Source organism: Trachemys scripta, chromosome 7 (assembly GCF_013100865.1).
Source record: "Trachemys scripta elegans isolate TJP31775 chromosome 7, CAS_Tse_1.0, whole genome shotgun sequence".
Lineage (NCBI taxonomy): Eukaryota > Metazoa > Chordata > Testudines > Emydidae > Trachemys > Trachemys scripta.
In genome coordinates this window covers 71,538,190-71,559,902 of record NC_048304.1, presented here as the reverse complement: position 1 = coordinate 71,559,902, position 21,713 = coordinate 71,538,190, and the positions used below count along the sequence as shown (strand labels likewise).

Below are 21,713 nucleotides of genomic sequence, written 5' to 3'. Positions count from 1 at the left end.
AGTTAAGTTAATAAGCTGTAGTGTACTGACTCCTTAAAAGAACGGCAGATTTAACTTCTGTGAGTGTTCATTGTGAAGGCTGGACACTGCAAGGCAGACAGTTCTGGGGAAATTCATGACTGGGAGATTCTGGGGGTCACTGAAAGAAGTAACTGGGCAACAGAAGCGAGGGTGTGACCTGCATGCTTATATTCTGGCTGTTGGTAAACCACAACAGCACAGCATTTACAATTGTCACATGGGTATTCAATTTAAACAGATGCAAACCTTCATGGTTCAATTAAAGGTTGGATTTATTCTTTCTCCTGGAACTTGTAACTTTCTCCTGGAACTTGTATCATAAAAAGTGTTAATTGTTATACTTCACAATTGTGGATGAAATAATTATTTAAGATTTATATTTTTTGTAGTACTCAGTGGACCAACCAACATCAAAGCGCTGATGTGATAGACACTGTACAAACAGAGAAGCAAACATGGTTCATGCCTTAAAGAAATTACTATTAAAAAGGATCTATATGCTTATTTGTAAAAACTGGAATCCAGGAAAATCTGAACTTTATCTTTGGAATATATTACCTTTAGAGTACATACAGCTAGGATCTCAGCTGATGTAAATCAATGTCATGCCACTAAAATCAATAACACTATGCCAATTGACACCAGCAGAGAAACTGGGTGATAATGTTCAATGATAGCAAAGTCCTTCTATGGTATCCCAGGTATTTATTTTTATTTGTTTATTTGCTGCTTTAAGCCATTGCTGCAGGTGTGGAGCCTAGCCAACAAACTGTATAGATTGTGAGCTGTGCTGAAACTTGTAAATTTTGCCTTTTATTTATTTACGCAAAACAGAAAAAATATTCAGTTTTTAGTTTAGCTGATACTGTCCATCAGTAAATACAACCTGTTTTTATTGACATTTTGAATCAAAATGTGTCTGTTACAGTGGATGATAAAATTCAAGGTCAGAGAATAGATTAGCTAACCACATCATGTATTCCCTAAGTCTTACTCACATGATCACTGTGGTCACACACTGTCACAATCAGAAGAGTTGAAAACTGAGAGGGCTGTTACATAGGTGTCAGCTAAAGAAACCAAATGAAAGCACCAGCTTTTCTGATACAATTTTTTTAATACTTAGAATATGAACAATGGAAATTCTTTATACATATTCACAGTTACAAGAAGATCCACAAAGGATAATTTTAGTGGTATCTTATGCCTGTTTTAGTTTGTTGCTCTGCTTAGTTCATTTCTGTGAATTGTTATGCCTGATTAATTAAGAACCTGATTCTGCCCTCACTCTGGTTTTACTGTGGTGTAACTCCACCGACTTAAATGGAGTTACTCCTGATTTACAGTGGTGTGAAATGTGAATCATCCCTAAAGAAGAACATTTACTTTGGACAAGGCCCTAATTAAATGGTTCTTGGGGCTGATTCACATTTCACGCCAGTGTAAATCAGAAGTAATCATAACTAGAAATGCTAGTCGCCAATTTGTTTTGCAGATACATACTGCTGCACATTTCTCTGCAGCTGCAATATTTATTTTGCAGTTACACATGGGTAGGTTTCTGTTATTATTTCATAATTTTCGTTTATATAGTTGATGTTGGCTTGGCTCCTAACAGCCGTAGCAGGAGGACTCCTCTTGCATAACAACTATGTTTTCATCAGTAGTTCAATGGATTTCTTCTTGTCCCTGCACAAGGCTTTTTATTTTACCTCTGTATCCCATCACATACTGCTGTGGCATAACAAGAGTTGAGGAGTCTAGACATGTGGGTATTCTCACTAGGTGCTAAGGCCTTACTGTTGAAAGGGTTATTGGTTTCTGTGACAGTTTATTCATTCCTCCATTCAACCACTACTCCATCCTTTGTCCTTAATTTTTCTTCTCTGCACGATGGAACATTAGTTATGGTGATCATACAGCATTTCCAGCAGTGGTTGGCTTTCTCTTTGCCTCTGCAGGGATTCTTTAATTCACTGCTGTTTCCTTTTGTCCTTTTCTCCTGTACAATATGATCAAGAGCATGAACACCTTAGTTTGGCTCTATCCTATTAGTCCCTATATAGGACATCACAATCATCAATGCAGATTACTGTGGCTCAGTATGTTGTGTATTTCTGAAGACCTTGATTTTGTAGCCCACTGTAACCTATTGTATTACCAACGGTGGGAATAAACAGCTGTATGAGTCTGTTTCCATTAGCAGTCAATCTGTTGTTCCTGTGGGAGAATCTTTGGTTCACTTCCATATTTTAAATTTGTATTATGTAACAATGATAAGATTACGATACCTGTATTCCACCCTTACTCAAAACTATTAATGAACCTCTAAGATTTGTTATTAGGTGAATGATACCTGCTCTCTGAGCACCAACATTCATCTACCACTTTATATCCTATTGACCAAAAATAAATAAATAAATAAATAAAACAAAACAAAACCACCCTTCCCAACATGAACATTTCATGTAATTTACACATGCAGACTATATTTTCATCAAAATTGTTTGTGGTTCATCATGTTAATCTTTGCTTACCAGCCCTCCCACCTGCAGAAGTGCTAAGAAATTTATTTAGTACCATTTCTAGGTGCTTTGAGAGCCTCATATGGAAGATTATTACTATATACTTGTATTACTGTAGCACCGCCAGAGACCCCAACTGAGATCAGATCACCATTGTGCTATGCACTGTGCAAACACATGGTAAGAGACAGCATCTGTCCCAAAGAACTGGCAATCTAAACAGACAAGCCAGACAAATGATAAGAGAAAGACAATATTATTATCCAACTTTACAGATGTGGAACTGAGGCACACCAAGATTATTTGACTTGGCCAAGGCCATATATGAAGTCTATAGCAGAGTTGGGAATTGAATCTAGATCTCGAGTCCCAGTCCAGTTTCTCAGTCACAAGACCATACTTCCACTTTTTAAGTGTTAGAGGAGCATAAAGCATTTCATCATTTGGAGTTTCACAAAAACTGGTACTTCTGATCACAGTACAAAAGTGCCCATTTTCAAAGCCAACCTCTATTCTCTTGTGCTCATCTGGCTTCCATTGAATTTAATAGAAGCTGCACATGTGTGTGTGCAGGAACAGAATTTTGTTTCTATTGTGAACATGTAAAGGAATACATCAAGGTTGTTAAACCCAATTTTCCCCATTTAAACAATTTTTAAACAAAGATTTCTCTTGATTCTAAAATTATATGTAATGATATTAGCCCTGCAAAATGAAGCCAGTGACATTGTTGAAGTCCAGCCATTCAGACGTTCAGCATTTCTGTACAGGCAATATCATCCAGAAAACACAATAGCTAATACCAAAAATGGGACTGGATCTTTATCTCTCATGCAAACCAATTTTCCCTGTCATGCTCTTGCTTTTTGTTGCTTCTCTCATTCTTGTTTTTTTGCTTGAGTAACTATTAATGTTGTGTACGAATCCCAAGTTTCATTTTATGAAAGATTAGTGGCAAAACTATTAAACCATTCTCAAAATTGTAACACAGTGAGAAATTTCACCCAGCATCCTTTATGTGGCATAATTTTTGTGATTTTCCGGCTAAATTCTCATGAAATGGTATTAATAAAGTAAAATCACACTTTTTCTGGCCTCCCACACTCCACCGCTTTTACTAAATCACAATGAAGATGTCAAGTGTGAGAGTTTTGCTATAGCAGTGAAAATGTTCATACAGCTGGAGGCAGTAATATTTCCTCTTAAATACAAAGAAACTTTAGAAATAAATCTTTCTATGGAATTGAAGATCAAAGAGCTAGGTCCCTAATACGCCTGTAGTCACATACACAAAGAATACCCAGAAACAATGTGTCTTGGATTATGTAGGAAGAATTGTACAGTGAAGCCTGAATGCTGCAAAGACTTATGTAGATGCTTAACTTTACTAATGGAACCAATTGCACTGATTAAATTGGTTTCTTCTTCCAGTAATGAAGTTAAACACACACAAAAAGCTTTGAATGACTGAGTCAAGGTTTTATGCTTCACTTCTGTATCAGCACACGTCACTGCAAACAAAGTGAAAAGTTCCTTTTTATAATTATTGATACTGTATTTTTATATACTTATGGTAAAGATTTGTAAAATTGTTTAAACTTTATAAATAAAGAACTATAAAAACGTAGGCAACCTTTCTAAAAAATATTTTACTTTTTCTTGCATACACTTTGAAATTCCTGGTTCTATGCTGACTGGAACCACATTAAGTCTGTCAAGGCTAATTCCCAACTCTGGCACTTCAAGTGCAGAAGGTTGGGGCCTGCAAGGACTCAAAAAATTAATACTTGCCACTGCAGGCTTGTATTAAACTCCCAAGGTTAGAGTTTTTTCTCTGACCTTGGATTGGTAGATGCTGCCACCACCCAAGTGCAGAACCCCTTTGAGAGCCCAGGAAGGTGCACTTTGGAATTCCTTCCTTTGTGGTACCCTCAAGCCCTTTTATCCTCTCCCCTCCCCGGGGAAAAGCTGAGAAAGAAAAACAAAGGAAATCAGTTGTTGTCACCAGTTAATTAAACAACATGTGCACAAAACCTCCTAAGACACAAAAATCCAATTCTGTTCCTAAAAAAATGGAAAATTGTATTAATAAAAAAAATAAAGAAAATACAACTGGGAACTCAGGCTACTGCTAGATTTTAAAAGAGCCACTACAAGAATTAAGCACCAAAAATAGCTTTCTTGAGGTCCAGTTTGAAGGTTACAAGCAAAACAAAAGCACCTGGGGTTAGCACAGAGGAATCCACAAGCCATAACGAAATAAAAGGGATAAACCTAATCGCGTCTTCCTAGACATTTCCTGATCTACTTACATATGTGGGGTTTTAAATGAGTAGTTTCTAGGTATGATACTGATGATTTTTTCATACCTGGCCCAAGCATGGCTGCTGCCCTGTCCACCTCTCCCTGGGAGAACAACAACAAACAGACAAAAGGGGAGTCTTTTTCCAATTTTAAAAAGTTCTAGCCTTCCCAATAGCTCTTTTGGCCAGGTGCCCACTCACTTCCTTTTACCTATGCATAGCAGTGAGAATTTTTAACCCTTTAGAGTTAGAGTAATTAGAGAACAGCTACTAACAGGGAGTGAGACTTTGTAACCCTTTACAGGTAGAATAATTAGAGAACAGCTACTAAGAGGGATTTTATAGCCACTGGCTGGCTGGGTGTCCATAAAAGGGAGCTACTGCCCCCACTTCATTTATCACAAAGTCTTATGAGAAAACCTGTCTCATGAGATTTCTAGTTTAAGATTTGGATGATTTAGACACAGTTAGGGCCTATTCCAACACCTTGTAAGCCAGTGGGAAAACTCACCAGCTGGGAAGATAGAATAAATATTCCAACATCGCTTTAGTTTAAGACCTAAGGGCTGCTTGATTTTCAAACACAAGTTCTAAAACAAAAGCAAATAAGCTCAACATACTCAGTCTTAACCACAGGTTTCAGAGTAGAAGCCGTGTTAGTCTGTATCCGCAAAAAGAACAGGAGTACTTGTGGCACTTTAGAAACTAACAAATTTATTTGAGCATAAGTTTCGTGGGCTCCGAAGAAGTGGGCTGTAGCCCACAAAAGCTTATGCTCAAATAAATTTGTTAGTCTCTAAGGTGCCACAAGTACTCCTAGTCTTAACCATGTGAGTCTTTCCCAGCTTTTGCTGGATGTATAGGAAGAGGATATGCTTTTCCCCTTTGGTAACCAGGGCTGACGAGGGGGGGGAAGCCGGTACAAATTACCGGGACCCGGTGGTCCGGAAGGGAGCCTGGGGCCCGGCTTCTCCCTCCCCCCTCCCTACTCCCCTCGTAGGCCCTGTTTAGCCGGTCTGCCCTTGCTGTGAAATTTTTTTTTCACTGGGGCCCGAACCCGCTCTCTGTGGCCCTGTTGGTAACCAGTGTACTATGGAAAGATCACACTAGAGCTTGGCTCATGATGAGTGTCCTGCCTACTGCCCCTGCCGCTTGAGGCAGGATGCCTCATATCTTGCCTCTTGTAGATTGCCTGCTTGCTCCTAGTCATGTGTCCCGCTACTCCAGTTTTAAAGGAGCCAGAGTGCCTGAACTCACATACACAAAGAAGACCCAGAATGGGAAGGTATGAGTCCAACGCACCACAAGGACCAATGTCCAGTTATGTATCCCCACTGAATTCAGTGGAGATACTTCTATTAATTCCACTGGGCTCTTAAGCATCCAAATTTTTGAATGAACTGAACCACCAGTCTTTATAGATTAATAATCATGAGTTGCAAACCGTATTATAAGTATACATATATATAATGTTTCACTCATGCTTTCTTGCTTATATGGCTCAAGGAATCTGTTACTCTGGGAGGGAATGAGTTAAGAACAGAGTGCTGGATTCTCTGGTCCTTTAAGTTCCCTTAGCATTGCTTATGCAAAGCACAGTGGGCCCACATGAACTGGAGGTTTCCCCTGGAATCACCCTTATGAAAAGCTGGAGAAGGTGGGTCTCTATGTCCTACATCATCTCTACCATCACCACCCATGCTGGTGAGTCACCACCCTGATTAAGAGTGAGGATTGGACAGGTATTTCAAGGGCAAGGAGAGGAGGCAGGGGATGTGGAGAGGGTATGTCAGTGAGGAGATAGTAGCAGATGAGGTGTGGAAGAGCAAGATTCCACCACACCTGACTCTCTGCAAGCAGAAGGTCTTCTGAAGTTAACACCTGCACCCCCCCCTATAGTTTAACTTATGTTGGGACTAGACTTGCAGATCCCATCTCTACTGTGTCTTAGTTCTGCTCAGGTGCAACAGGGAACTGAGCCCTGAGTTTCATCCAGAACTCTGAGTTTCTTGATTTTTATAGGGTCACATTGTGCCTTTCTGTGACCTGATTAAATACTAAGGCTACATCTACACTACAGGGGGGAGTCGATTTAAGATACGCAAATTCAGCTACGTGAATAGCGTAGCTGAATTCGACATATCGCAGCCGACTTACCCCGCTGTGAGGACCGCGGCAAAATCGACCTCCGCGGCTTCCTGTCGACGGCGCTTACTCCCACCTCTGCTGTGGAGTAAGAGCGTCGATTAGGGGATCGATTGTCGCGTCCCAACGGGACGTGATAAATCGATCCCCGAGAGGTCGATTTCTACCCGCCGATTCAGGCGGGTTGTGTAGACCTAGCCTAAGTTACCTTTGCTTAAGTCTCTTCTAAATTCGTTAAGGTGTTTAGAAGGCTTGAAAAAACTGAGAAGACTTGAAATAGTTACATTTTCCCCCTGTGTGGCCGGATCCTGCAAACCCTTATGCAGGTGAAAGCGACAGCATTAACATGGGCAGGGCTGCTCACCTGAGATAGCGTTTGCTGGGCCGGGCCCTTCTTTTGTCAGTTTATCAATATGGAGTTTAATTAATTACTGACATGTAGATGTAAAAATATAAACAAATTATTTTAAAAAAACTTACCTCCTGTCACTGCTTAAATAAATTTCTGATTTTAAATAATATAAATGTGTCTTGATATAAGTTCCAAATCATGAGATAATTAAATAACAAAGTGAAAGCAGTGGCCACATTTTACCTTAAAGCCCCTCTGAACCCCCAAATCCTGTGTCTACTGCTATTTGGACTGGGTTTTTTTGTGTAGTTTGTGCATGCGTGCGTGTGTTTTAAATAAAGCTCCTACATGATTATGTCAAAACAATATTTTGTTTCATGTTACTTTTAATATGAATCTAGAGCAAGACAAACTGAGGGCATAGCTGCATAATCTGAGCAAGTGACAGATTAGTTAAGGAATACTGTATAAAGTTTGCATTTCAGATTTTAGCAACCTTACTTATTGGTTTAGGCAAAATGCCTTGCACAAATGATGAGTTTGTTCTTTAACTCTGCTAAGGATTAGCCTGAGATTCTTAAAGAAAGTGTCTGTGCTATCTGCTGAACACCAGCTGTCAGGTGAGGCTTTGACTGGGTAAAATCAGCACTTCCGCAGGCTGGTGGCTCTCTTACAGGTTAAGCATCTGAGTCAAAAGTATGTACTTCTTTCGGTTTCTAAACCTGAGCGTAGTGATTTCCGTGATTCAATATTTCCCCCTACTTTGAATAAAAGGTTTTGTCCAAAAAATAAAGTTAATAGCTCACTTATTATTTCTCTTCAGACTATCTTCCTGAAATATCAATAGCCTGTTTCAGCCTCAGTTAAATGTTACCATTTTATTACAACATTAATTCTATATAAAACATCAAGTTTAAAAGCATTTTAACATTTACAGTACTCTTTCAGCAAGACAGATATGTCTACTGAATCCTTTCCAATGCCTAAAATCTTATATACAGCATTATCTTCTCCATTGCCATGATACAGAATATTATTTTCCACACTATGTGGTGCTAGAGTACACAGAAATAAAATATGGGAACTTGGAATTTTTAACCCCCACAATACTCGGGGAGCATGAGGCTGAGATTGTGAGATAATCCAAATTTTAATAAACAAATCTAACTTGTGTTGCAAATGTAAACACGTAGGGCCAGATTTTAAAGGGATTCAGTGCCTAGCTGAATTTTCAAAGGCATCTTAGTGCCTAACACTCTTGGATTTCAGTAGATGTTAGAAGGATTTTCAAAAGCATCTAGGAGCCTAACAACCATTGAAATCAATGAGTGTTAGGCACCCAGGTGCTTTTAAAACCCTCTGTAGGCACATTAATATCCTTAAAAATCTGGCCCTGAGTGACCACTCCAAAGCCCATTGAAGTCAATGACAGCCTCTCCACTGGCTTCAACTGGCAATAAACTAAATCCCAAGAGATCACCATGAGTGAGTAAGGAAGAAAAGTGAAAACTTACCCATGAATTCAATTCCTAAGTGGTCTGCTATACCGAGGAAAGCATGGAAAAGAAGAACAAAGAAAGACAGGAAAATGTCAGAATTGGGCCCAAATAACACACAAATCATCATCATTAAATGTTTATATTATGCTAACATCCTAGGGCCCCCAATGGGAATACGGGCCCAGTGTTCTGGTTGCCGTACAGATACAGAAAAGGGACAATCTCTGCCAATCAGGGCTTACAATCTAAAGAGAGAAGCATCTAGACAGAAGGGGATGGAGCTACAACATACAAGCAAATGAATGTGGTGACGAAGTAGCACAGTTTTGTTCATTATAGTTTCTTTTATATTTGGCAAAGTTGGTTTGAAATGCTACCATTCTGATGTGGTAATAATTTACTTTCAGTTTATGGTGATATACATGACTATACTAGTTGCAGAGCAACAGGAAATCAGACCCAGAAAGCTTTGGCCAACAGTTTCAAAACTGGGTATCTACAGTTAATCTCCAAAAACCATATTTAGAATTAAATTAAAACAAAAAGGTGAAAAAAGAGGGTCATGTTTTCGGTTACTACACATGTACAACTCCCAATTGTAGAGATTTCCCGCCCCCAATGGAAAATTTCAACTAGTCATTGGAATGGCAAAAGCTGAACATTTTTGTCCAAACCCAAATGTTTTTAGATTTTGGCCTAAACATTTTTTGATTTGGAGGTTTTCAGGTTATTTTTTTTGTCTGTTTAGTTGGTTTGTTTTATTTTTATGAAAACTAGCAATTTTCTGCAGAGAGCACACCCTTTTCATAAAAAATTCCATTTTGTTGACAACTCAAATTTCCACCAAAAGACAGTTTGATGGAAAAATTTTGACCACTTCTAGACAACAGTGTGCTATAAATATGCACAGAGATAACACAGGCTGCTGGAAAATCATCTCACCATCCTTCTCCTGGAGATGTGAAAGGAAAACATTTTAACTGCTGTCTGCTTCTTTTCATGTATATACAAATAATCACAATACAGAGGGTCCCACTGGGTATTTGGCAGGTTGGTAGTTTAGCAAGTACAATATGTAGGAAAAATGGAAATAAAAATAATTGCATTCACAATCCTAAAATGAATTAGGTTGAAACTTGCTCACAGGCTCAGGATTTAGATATATATGGCTTGGGAGTTTTGCTTGGAGATTACATCTTCTTGGATCCACAGCACATGCTGGATGCGCTCAGACTCTGACTCCTACAGGGACTGCTTCTGCCAGGTAGCACTGCAATATGTGTTATTGTACTTCAGTAAATGTTGTGGCCTTGGCCTTTAATCCAGTTAACTGTGCATTGTGTTTTCTTTCTATACTATCCAGAGTGACAGTAGCAAAGTACAGAACATCATGAATAAAAATACTGGGTATTCTGTGAGCTTTCAAATCTCTCTCAGATATGTTTAGTAGGGTACTTCACAAGACCTTTTCAAAGATTCTGGATGTACTGAACTTTCACATTTAACTAAAAATAAATATCAATAGCACAAGGAGGAACTGAGCACTGTTAAGAATCTGATCTTGAAGTGTTTATACACAATGAAGTCAAGCAGTTTTTTTTCCAAAAGCAAAACCAGCTAAGTTTAGCCATGTCTCTGTCACATCAATGCTAGATTTCATATCTTTGAATGTGATGTGAAATCACGTGGTGCTTACTGAAAAACCAGGGACCCAATCATCCACCACACTAAGAACATAAGAATGGCCATACTGGGTTAGACCAAAGGTCCATCTAGCCCAGTATCCCGTCTTCTTACAGTGGCCAATGCCAGGTGCCCCAGAGGGAATGAACAGAACAGGTAATCATCAAGTGATACATTCCCTGTCACCCATTCCCAGCTTCTGGCAAACAGAGGCTAGCGACACCATCCCTGCACATCCTGGCTAATAGCCATTGATGGACCTATGCTCCATGAATTTATCTAGTTCTTTTTTGAACCCTGTTATAGTCTTGGCATTCATGACATCCTCTGCCTAAGAGTTCCACAGGTTGACTGTGTGTTGTGTGAAGAAATACTTCCTTTTGTTTGTTTTAAACCTGCTGCCTAGTAATTTCATTTGGTCACCCCTAGTTCTTGTGTTAGGAGGAGGAATAAATTCATAGATTCATAGGTTCATAGATTATAGGACTGGAAGGGACCTCGAGAGGTCATCGAGTCCAGTCCCCTGCCCGCATGGCAGGACCAAATACTGTCTAGACCATCCCTGATAGACATTTATCTAACCTACTCTTAAATATCTCCAGAGATGGAGATTCCACAACCTCCCTAGGCAATTTGTTCCAGAGTTTAACCACCCTGACAGTTAGGAACTTTTTCCTAATGTCCAACCTAGACCTCCCTTGCTGCAGTTTAAACCCATTGTTTCTGGTTCTATCCTTAGAGGCTAAGGTGAACAAGTTTTCTCCCTCCTCCTTATGACACCCTTTTAGATACCTGAAAACTGCTATCATGTCCCCTCTCAGTCTTCTCTTTTCCAAACTAAACAAACCCAATTCTTTCAGCCTTCCTTCATAGGTCATGTTCTCAAGACCTTTAATCATTCTTGTTGCTCTTCTTTGGACCCTTTCCAATTTCTCCACATCTTTTTTAAAATGCGGTGCCCAGAACTGGACACAATACTCCAGCTGAGGCCTAACCAGAGCAGAGTAGAGCGGAAGAATGACTTCTCGTGTCTTGCTCACAACACACCTGTTAATACATCCCAGAATCATGTTTGCTTTTTTTGCAACAGCATCACACTGTTGACTCATATTTAGCTTGTGGTCCACTATAACCCCTAGATCCCTTTCTGCCGTACTCCTTCCTAGACAGTCTTTTCCCATTCTGTATGTGTGAAATTGATTTTTCCTTCCTAAGTGGAGCACTTTGCATTTGTCTTTGTTAAACTTCATCCTGTTTAACTCAGACCATTTCTCCAATTTGTCCAGATCATTTTGAATTATGACCCTGTCCTCCAAAGTAGTTGCAATCCCTCCCAGTTTGGTATCATCCGCAAACTTAATAAGCGTACTTTCTATGCCAATATCTAAGTCGTTGATGAAGATATTGAACAGAGCCGGTCCCAAAACAGACCCCTGCGGTACCCCACTCGTTACGCCTTTCCAGCAGGATTGGGAACCATTAATAACAACTCTCTGAGTACGGTTATCCAGCCAGTTATGCAGTTATAACACTTCCTTATTTACTTTCTCCACACCAGTCATGATTTTATAGACCTCAATCATAGCCCCCTTAGCCATCTCTTTTCCAAGCTGAAAAGTCCCAGTCTTATTAATCTCTCCTCATACGGGAGCCATTCCATCCCCCTAATCATTTTTGCTGCCCTTTTCTGAACCTTTTCCAATTGCAATATTTCTCTTTTGAGATGGGGTGATCACATCTGCACTCAATATTCAAGATATGGGTGTACATGGATTTATACAGAGGCAGTATGATATTTTCTGTCTTATTATCTACCCCTTTCTTAATGATTCCCAACATTCTGTTTGCTTTTTTGACAGCCGCTGCATATTGAGTGGATGTTTCCAAAGAACTATCCACAATAACTCCAAGATCTCTTTCTTGAGTGGTAACAGCTAATTTAGACCCCATCATTTTGTACGTATAGTTGGAAACTGCTAGTTTTGCTACACTACTACTTGGAAAATGTGTCAAACTCCAGTTTTCTGAACTCATTTACGATCTTCTTTACAGAATCTGCTTCAGAGAACAAGTATGGTTATGCAAAATGCACAACATTTTATAAAGAAAGAACACTGGATAGTGGTATGTGGTATAGTTAGGAGAAAGAACATTGGATAGCGTCATGTGGTATAGTCTTATCAGAATGAGTTTGGGATGGATGCATTACGCAGGATTGGTGAATCCACAGATGGTTTATGCAGATAATCCCAAACACTTTTCATTCATTATTGGCATGAAATACATAGGTCACACATGCACATATGCATCTTATATTTTATAATGCTATATTGCCATTCACATCTATAGATAGGGTATATTATTTGCAAAGGTATAAATGTATGAATGAATATGGGATCATAAACTACAAGAGTGGATAGTAATCTCAGCACATATTATATTCATAGAAATAAGATTAGTTTCCTTCCAGAATTTTCAGGTTTAATTATGTGATATTACATGTGTACATACACAATTTGCATATATTATTTGTCTACAAATCACACAATATTTATTTTATGCTCTTCCTTAAACACTGTAAATTAAATCAAGATATTTATAAAGCCATCATCTGCTTACTTTAAAAAAATATAGTGGAGATCAAATGCTTTAGTCTGGTCTTCAAGGGACTAAGAATATTCAGTTATAAAGAAAGATAAAGACATATTGTCTTTAAGTCTATGGCAGAACAGTTGATAAAAAATTATCTTTCTCAAACTGGGTCAAACATATCGCATAAAAAAACCCAATGTTTTTCATCAGCAATCTGCAGTCTCCTTCAAGAGTCTGCTGGTATACTTTTCTTTAAAAAGGCATGTGATATATCCACCCTTCCATGAAGAGGTAGAGAGATTTTTCTAACATTGTGAGAGGCTCTCTATAGATCAGAGGGAAACTATTATTATAAGTATTTAGGCTACTTCAAAATGCAATGAAATGACTAACATTTAGTGGTGTGTGTGAGGAATGGGAAACAGAGGTGGAGAAATGTTAGGTAGTGGCATTTTATATATCCCATATGCCTAAAAAGCAACATCAGCTACTGGCATTATATACTGCTGACAAAGCTTTTTTCTACAGATTATGATGAAAAGGAGTCTATCTGAAATAAGCATTCACAGACCAATATCCCAGCTTCCAAATAATATTCTTATTCCTAGTTCTACAAGAAATTAGAAGAAGGTATCTGGGTATGAAAAAAAGCCTCAAAGAACAAACAAAACAAACCTCTTGCTGACTCAATGCACATATGATGTTCTACCCACACTGGAATATGTATTTGATGAATCCTTCTTCCCTCCCCAATCTTCCCCTCCCCCTCCTCTCCACCCCAAGAAGTAAGCATAGGATACAAGTCCTTTTTTTAGGATGATTATTATGTCACTTGATGGCCTCTTTAAAATCATTGTTACCCCTTTTTGTAAATGGATAAATTAGGCACAGAGAACTGGAATTGTCTGGATATTTACTAAGATAAGTCATTCAGGTCAGGTTAGTTGATACCCAGACTAATTCTAACTGCTATCTGAAGTGAGAACTGCTGTAGATGATAGCTGATATAGCCCTAAGGACTACATGTTTTGAATTGACCTAGGAGGCTGCTATACATCACAGAAGCAATGCTGAAATGCTTCTGCAATGCACCAATTTTTATTTATATTTTTTTCTGTCTATAAATCAGGTGTTTCCTATTTTTTTTAAAGTATGAATGCAGAAACATTCATATCCCCTATTGGGATATATTTTAGCATTTACAATAATTTTTTCAAGGATATTTCTTGAATACTCTAACATAATCACTCTATTTACATTTCAGGATTAATGATTTAAAGGAGCCCCATTTTACTAACCCCCCTGATAGCAGCAGCAGCCATACACTCCTGAATTAGTAAATAGTATCAGACTACTGGGCCTTGAAGGGTTTCTTTGTCCATCATAAATCTTCACAAGCAGATAAGAGAAGCTAGGCTGCAATTTACATAAGTCTGAATATAACCAGATCCCCTCCATCCTCCAATGCACACACACTTCTTCCCTCTAAGCCTCATTATACAGGAATTTGACTTTATACAAAGTCTCCTCCAACAGCTAACATTAAGGACTTATTTTCCTTAATATCAATGCAGCCCCAGCAGCAGTGGTGTTTACTAGAAAGTGCAATCTGTGATTTTGAGGATATGAAATAAAATGTTAGATGGCTATGAGTTTAGGAAACCAATCAGTCCCACTGTTCACCCAATAGCATTTTTACATTCTAGAAGAAAAAAGGTGTAGTTGCCAACACCAGGAAAAAAAAAAGATAAAATGGTTGTTTCCCAGGTTGGCTTTGTTTGGAGTAGACACAAGAGAGGACAAAAAAGCTCTTTTGAAAAGCTCAGAGCAAATACTGACTCTACTGAAATAAAGTCCATATACTGTATTTTCTAAAGTCTAGCAAACATAGGACTAGAGTCTCATGTGATATAAGGAAGTGGAAATGTTCCTTAAATCCTCTTCTGGGAATACCTTTTGTCTGTGGGAGTCCCCAGCATATGTAACCAACCTATACCAGGGGGCATATTAGAGGGATAGAGAGGCATGAGGAAGGCAGTAGCTAGAACATAATGAGCTCTGGCAATCCCCAGCCATCATCAGCTGTCACACCCAGGCAGCTCTTACTTATGCTTTGACCAGGGCAAAGAATCAGGGAACTGTAACTTACACCTTGAGAGTCCCTGTCATAATGGGAACCTATGCTTGGATCAGGCTTTTACTACGCAGCCCATAGTAAGGGGCAATACCCCTTATATGAGATGAGGAAGGATCAATTTTGTGAGACCCTTCAATGGGGTACAGCATATTCCCTTCCCTTTTACATGGCCAGCCAGATGGTCATGGGAGGTGGAGCCATGACTCCACCTATTTCCTGCCCCTCTCCACCCAGTTTTACCCTTGGGAGGGAATAACATCTGTGGAGCAATCTTGGCGCTCCACCAAATATCATGACTGATTCAGACAGCTCTAACACAGAACATGCAACATGTCTAGGAGTCCTTACTCCCGCCTGTTCCTTATGAGGCCATGATAGACAAGGGCCAATCTGACCTTTAGAAAGTAAACAGTATTTGTATTTATCATTTCTGAGTACTCAAAGTGTGCTGGGCATATCATAAGAACTAGCAGAGTCACAGAACCTCATTCTCCACTGCCCTACTCTTTTTGTGGTCTTTTACACCTGTACAAGGATGCAGGGGCTGGGGTTGGGAAGGGAGGAATGCTACTATTCTGTTTTAGAAGCATTCTTCACCCACTTTGCATAGCTGTAAATGACAACAAGGTGGGAGGTGGTAGGGAAGCCGGCCCTCGGTGTTGGCCCCCAAGAACTTACATTCTAAATTCAGATATCACACAACAAAGTGAAATGCAGAAAGGGACTAAAATCAGAGTGAGGGATGGAGGAGGGCGAGTGAGGGTTGGAGTCTCTGCTCTTTCAGTCACAAAATAACCAAATGCACAATTGTAAATTATTCTGAATATTCTTCATTCTCTGCATCCATGGAACACAAGAGAAAAAAGCCAAGTTTCAGAAAACAGAAGTGAACATAAGGGTACCGTTTAATTTCATTTTATAAATAACATGTTCATTTTGTAAACAACCTAGAGCATCTGATTGTGAGCCAAAAGGTAAGTCTTATATAATAGCTGCTTTATGAAAGTAGTATGATACACCAACTTTATGGATACAAAGTGGTGTGCATGCGCGCATGCGCACACATAGAGTATCAGCAGTTTTTCTCTAGTGGGTAGACGATCCTACCAGGGAGACACTCCTCACATCTTGAAATCAATCTTCAGCTGCAATACAACACAGACATACCTTATAAAATATTAATGATAGAAATTAATTTTCAACTTAAGAGATACTGGCCCTGCATTCATATCTGCATCATACTCTCTCTCTCTTCACAGCAGCCAAAGCATTCATAGCACAATTTTACAAAAAACGCAATAGCAAATTTCAAAGGCAATAATGACAATGCTGTGATTTCCTCTCAGAGTGGATCCTTTTTTGGAAAATGTTGTTAGCTCCTTGAATTGTCAATTTATTTAAATTAATGCCAAATTTTTCTCCTTTTGAAGAACTTTCAGAATGCCTGAAAGGAAATATATTTCTTATGAAATACCTGGCTGCTGCAAAATAATTGCATGTACGCAGGACAGTATAAATGTGTTATTACTTTGCTACCAGACATTTACCACCCACAATTAAATATACAGCAACATTGTAGGTTTCTCTAATTTTCAGTATGGGGAATACTGACAGTACCATACGAATGGTAAATACTGTGCTGCAATAAATGCCCTATTCTTTTCAAAGTGTCCCTGTACCCTTTTTTAGTTCTGTGCCATGTCATTTTAGCAATAGATTGAGCACAAATGAACACAGTATTCCAGATGAGGCATATATGTATTATAATGATATTGGGTAACTTTTTCAAAAGCCTCCATGTGATGTTCCTAAGTCATAGAATCATAGAATCATAGAATATCAGAGTTGGAAGGGACCTCAAGAGGTCATCTAGTCCAACCCCCTGCTCAAAGCAGGACCAATTCCCAGCTAAATCATCCCAGCCAGGGCTTTGTCAAGCCGGGCCTTAAAAACCTCCAAGGAAGGAGACTCCACCACCTCCCTAGGTAATGCATTCCAGTGTTTCACCACCCTCCTAGTGAAATAGTTTTTCCTGATATCCAACCTGGACCTCCCCCACTGCAACTTGAGACCATTGCTCCTTGTTCTGTCATCTGCCACCACTGAGAACAGCCGAGCTCCATCCTCTTTGGAACCCCCCTTCAGGTAGTTGAAGGCTGCTATCAAATCCCCCCTCATTCTTCTCTTCTGGAGACTAAACAATCCCAGTAAAAAAGTCCCGTTTTCTAAGTGCCTAAATCTCATAGATTTTCAATAGCATTTAGACTTGTAAGTCCTTCAGATGGTTTGGAAAATGTTAACTATTGTATTCATTTCAGTATCCCAGAAAACTCTCCCCTTTTTACACAGAACTGTCCCCTCCCACATGGAAGGAGGGCACTTAACCAGACCTGCACCCACCTTCCCACCCCATGGAAGCTACAGAGTATTTTCTGAGACTCCATACTGGGGGGGGGGGGTAAAAAAGGGCACGAAAGGGAGAGGAATGGCAATTTACAATCTCAACCCTCACCCCAACTACTCTAGACAATGCAGCTTTGGGTGCAGGCATTCCATGGATTCCCTGGGAGCCTGGCAGACTTTTTCTCAATCCCCTTCCTCCTGACAGAACCATGTGGGAACATCTTTGTGAGGGGATTTTTCATAGAGATTTCATCCTTTAGGTCTCCCATGTGCAGGTTTTACTGGGGTGCTCCTTTTCATTGTGCAGTCCACCTGGATATTGAGGGCTTCTCCCTGAATGGTTACATTTGCTTTGAACCCAGCAACATGTATGAGTAGTTTAGATTATTTCTTATGTTCTCCTTTACTTTATGTTTATCAACACTGAATTTTATCATTATGCTCTCCATTCACTTGGCTTTGTTATGTCCTTCTGGAGTTCCTTGAATTTTTTCCAGTCTTGAATAACCTAAATGACTGTGTGTCATCTGCAAATTTTCCCACCTAACTGCTCACTTCCCCTTTCATTAATAAATAAATTAAACAATGCTGGTCCCAGGTCCTGTTCCAGCAAAGCACTTATGCACATATTTAACTTTAAGCTCATGAGTAGTCTCATTGACTTCAAGACTTCCCATGTTGAAAACTGACCATTTATTCCTGCTCTGTTTTCTGTCTCTTATCCAGTTTCTAATCCATGACAGTACTTTGTTTCTCCATGATTACTTAGTTTCCTTAATAGTCTCTTGTGAGATACTTTGTCAAGGCTTTTTGAAAGTCAATGATACAGCATGGGTGTAACCAAGAGCAGAATTTCACCTGATGCTTGCAAGGACGATATTAATAAAATCATCAGGAATTGTGGATGTGCCACAGACTTTACATTTGAAATAGAGGGCTAAATTCCTGCTCTCAGTTATACCTGTGAAAATCCAATGACTTCAATGCATAAGTGTAACTGAGCACTTAATTTGTTCAAGAGATTTTGAGGGTGTTTTGTGTTGTTAGCAGGATTTAGTGAGGTGAATAAAAGGGAAGATGCAGGGAAAGGATTTAAAACAATGCACTTTGGTCTAGAATTTGCAAATAGGGCCGATCCATCTTTCAGTGAGGTCGATGAGAACCTTTCATTGATTTCAGTGGAAGCTGGATCATACTCTGAATAGGTTATTTTAGAAGTATATATTTTTATTTTAACATTATGTTAAATGTTGTTACTAGCGTCTCTTCATGCTCTGCTATATCAGTGTCTTATTGTCCCCTCGTTCTTTGCTGTTTGGTTTCAGTACTAATAAAGTACATACTAGACAGCTTATCTTTCCTAAGAATAATATATATACATTTGATCTAGAGAGAAAGGAATAAAAGTGAAATGAGAAGGAGGGGAGGGGGAAGAAGAATCAAAGAGCAGGTAAAATGATGGAATGATAGCAAGCTAAAGTTACATTCATTAGATATTTCTGCCCACAATGGCATGAGCAGAACTGGGTGGACTATTTGCAAGGAATTTTTTCATTCACAAGTTATCCATCAACAATGAGATTAGGATGTTCATGGAATGGTTCATTATTGGTAGAATATTTCATGCAAATGTATTGTAGGCTAAAAATTACAGGGACAAATGTGTGAAAAATGAATTAAGAGAGACCCAATACCATTTAAAATATTTATATTTACCCCTCTCTCCCCCTTGTGATATAAGTTAAGGAAAGCTGTCAGACTCAACTTTGAATTCCTTAGCCTTTGTTGGTTTGCAATGCACGAGACCCTCAACATTCATAACATTCTTTTTTATCCACCTAATCTGATGCTAATGTAGATTGGTATAAATCTAGAGGCATTCACAGAATGTTTTTGTAATTCACCATCAAATAATGTAGTTACTTTAAGGACTCAAATCAACAAAAAATATATACAACAGATATTATATTGCTGAAGTCCATGCATCACTCCAAAAGACTGGGTCATTAACTAAATAATGTGACTGTATCATAGTTCATTATTGTGATTTCTGCTCTGTTTTGAATCATTATATTCTGAAGACCTAACATATTACTAAAATGGGAAGGTTATTCATTTTAATATTTAATGTTACGTGTTCCTTTCTAAACAGATAGTTGCTGATGTGGGAAAAATGCTGTGCTTTATGGTCCTTGCACTGTATGTATTTGTTGCTAGTCTTAAAGTCGCTTTAATTTACACTTTATAAATACATAGGCACCTGGGAATACCTACTAATGAGCATAACAGAGGATACACTTGGGTTCACTAATGGATTAATTTATTACTACCTTGAAGAGAAAATGTGACACTATATCTGAGTTGCAGAGCTTTTTTTCCTGACAGTCATATTGAAATGATATTTTCCCCAATTCAAAAGAGAGGGTTTATTGTCCCAGCTGCCCCCTAATCCACCAAGTAAATGAGAATATAAAGTACATCTCTAAATGGCACTGTCCAATAAAAGACAGAGCTAGAATAGAAAATACTCTCCAGGGGCTGCTGTGGCCATTATAATCTGTTCTAAGGTTAGACTGACTTTGGCAAAGAGGAGACAACTCTCAGTGCTAGAACAGTGTACTTTCCTCCCCAGTGAATCTCACCAACTAACTCATAGGATTAGTTAAATTGTCCTAGATGGAGGAAATGTGATCGCAAATCTGTGGTGCATTACACTGGGGCAGCTAAAATGCTGTAGCCATATGTGGCAGGAGGGAAGAAGGTGAAGTTTACTTTATAGGTATAGTCCCTGTCTAACCTGTCTCAGACTCAAGTGAATAAGAATTCACAGGTGCTTAGATAAGAACAGCATCTTCTCCTGGCAATTTACAAGAGTATTTTCTATTTCTTTTTCCTTTATGGTTTATGATGGTTAGTATTAGATAGTGTTCACCCTGTTAGTATATTTAATGATGTTTATCAATATGACAAGTTATATATCTACACCAAAGCAACTGGCTTTTTGAACCCAGATTGGTGTCTGTTGATTTAAATGGAGCCAAGGGTGTTTTGGGACAAGGATATTTCTCCATTTCAATAGAGAGTCTCATTGTCCAAGCTTCTCCCCCCAGAAGGAGTTATCAGGATTAAGCCACTCAACCATTAAGCCATTAAGCCACTCAACCATTTTGAGAGATTTTGATTGATTTTGTTCCCTATCCCCTCCACCCCATCCCATCAGCAAGAAACACACTTGCCTTTTTACATTTCCAGTATATGCTATTTTTTTTCTTGTATCCAGGTTATTTAAGAGGCACAGTAAAAAAAAATTAGAGATAATGTTAATTTGTTTTTGTAATGTATTTATACACAAAACACTCAATGCAACCTTTTTTTTTCCAGTGGGAAAATAATTGCTTTGGATGGTCCATTGCCTTATTTATTCCATTGGAATGAAATGGCACAATTTAAATTTCAGATTACCACTCAAAGAACTGGTGGAAATATTATTTGAGATACTTAAAACTGAACAGGACAAAGAACAAGAAATATAATAAGGAATAATTGTACTATGTCTTAGGAGTGACTACATGACTGTCTGTGAACTTTTACTCTTTCTCTATTGTATATGGTTCTCTGAACATAAAGATACTGAGAGTCAGATTCCCTGCTGTTACCTGTCCTCTTCGTACTTCTCAGATGGCAGAAGGGGTTTGGATAGCATCAGGATCTCCCCATCTGGGGATTTTCTGGCAATAGGGGAAGTTCCACATGGTGATTAACCATTTCATACATCACCACTCCCAGACTGCTCTAAATTACACTATGTACATCAGCAAGATAGCTCACCTGTTTCCTGTACATCATTCAATCCATATAAAAGTGACAAAAATAATGTACATCCAAATATCCTTCCTGTTGTGCTTGGTCATTTTGTAAAACAAACTTTTCATTATTCATCCATTTTTTTACATAGCCATTTCATATCAAACCATTCAAAATGTGGTGTGCTTTCAGTGTAAACCAATGAAAGGTGTTTTGAAATCTGATTGTTTTTAAAAAAAACTTTCAGTG

At 38.7% G+C, this 21,713-nt stretch overlaps 1 protein-coding gene across 1 annotated transcript in view; it reads right to left on the bottom strand.

The window, feature by feature from the left end:
• Positions 1-21,713, bottom strand: part of NRG3 (neuregulin 3) — an 877,186-nt gene that overhangs the window by 119,244 nt on the left and 736,229 nt on the right. The window contains exon 4 of the mRNA XM_034776411.1: positions 8,861-8,887. Coding sequence (XP_034632302.1) covers positions 8,861-8,887 — 27 coding nt within the window. The remainder of the gene's footprint in view (positions 1-8,860; positions 8,888-21,713) is intronic.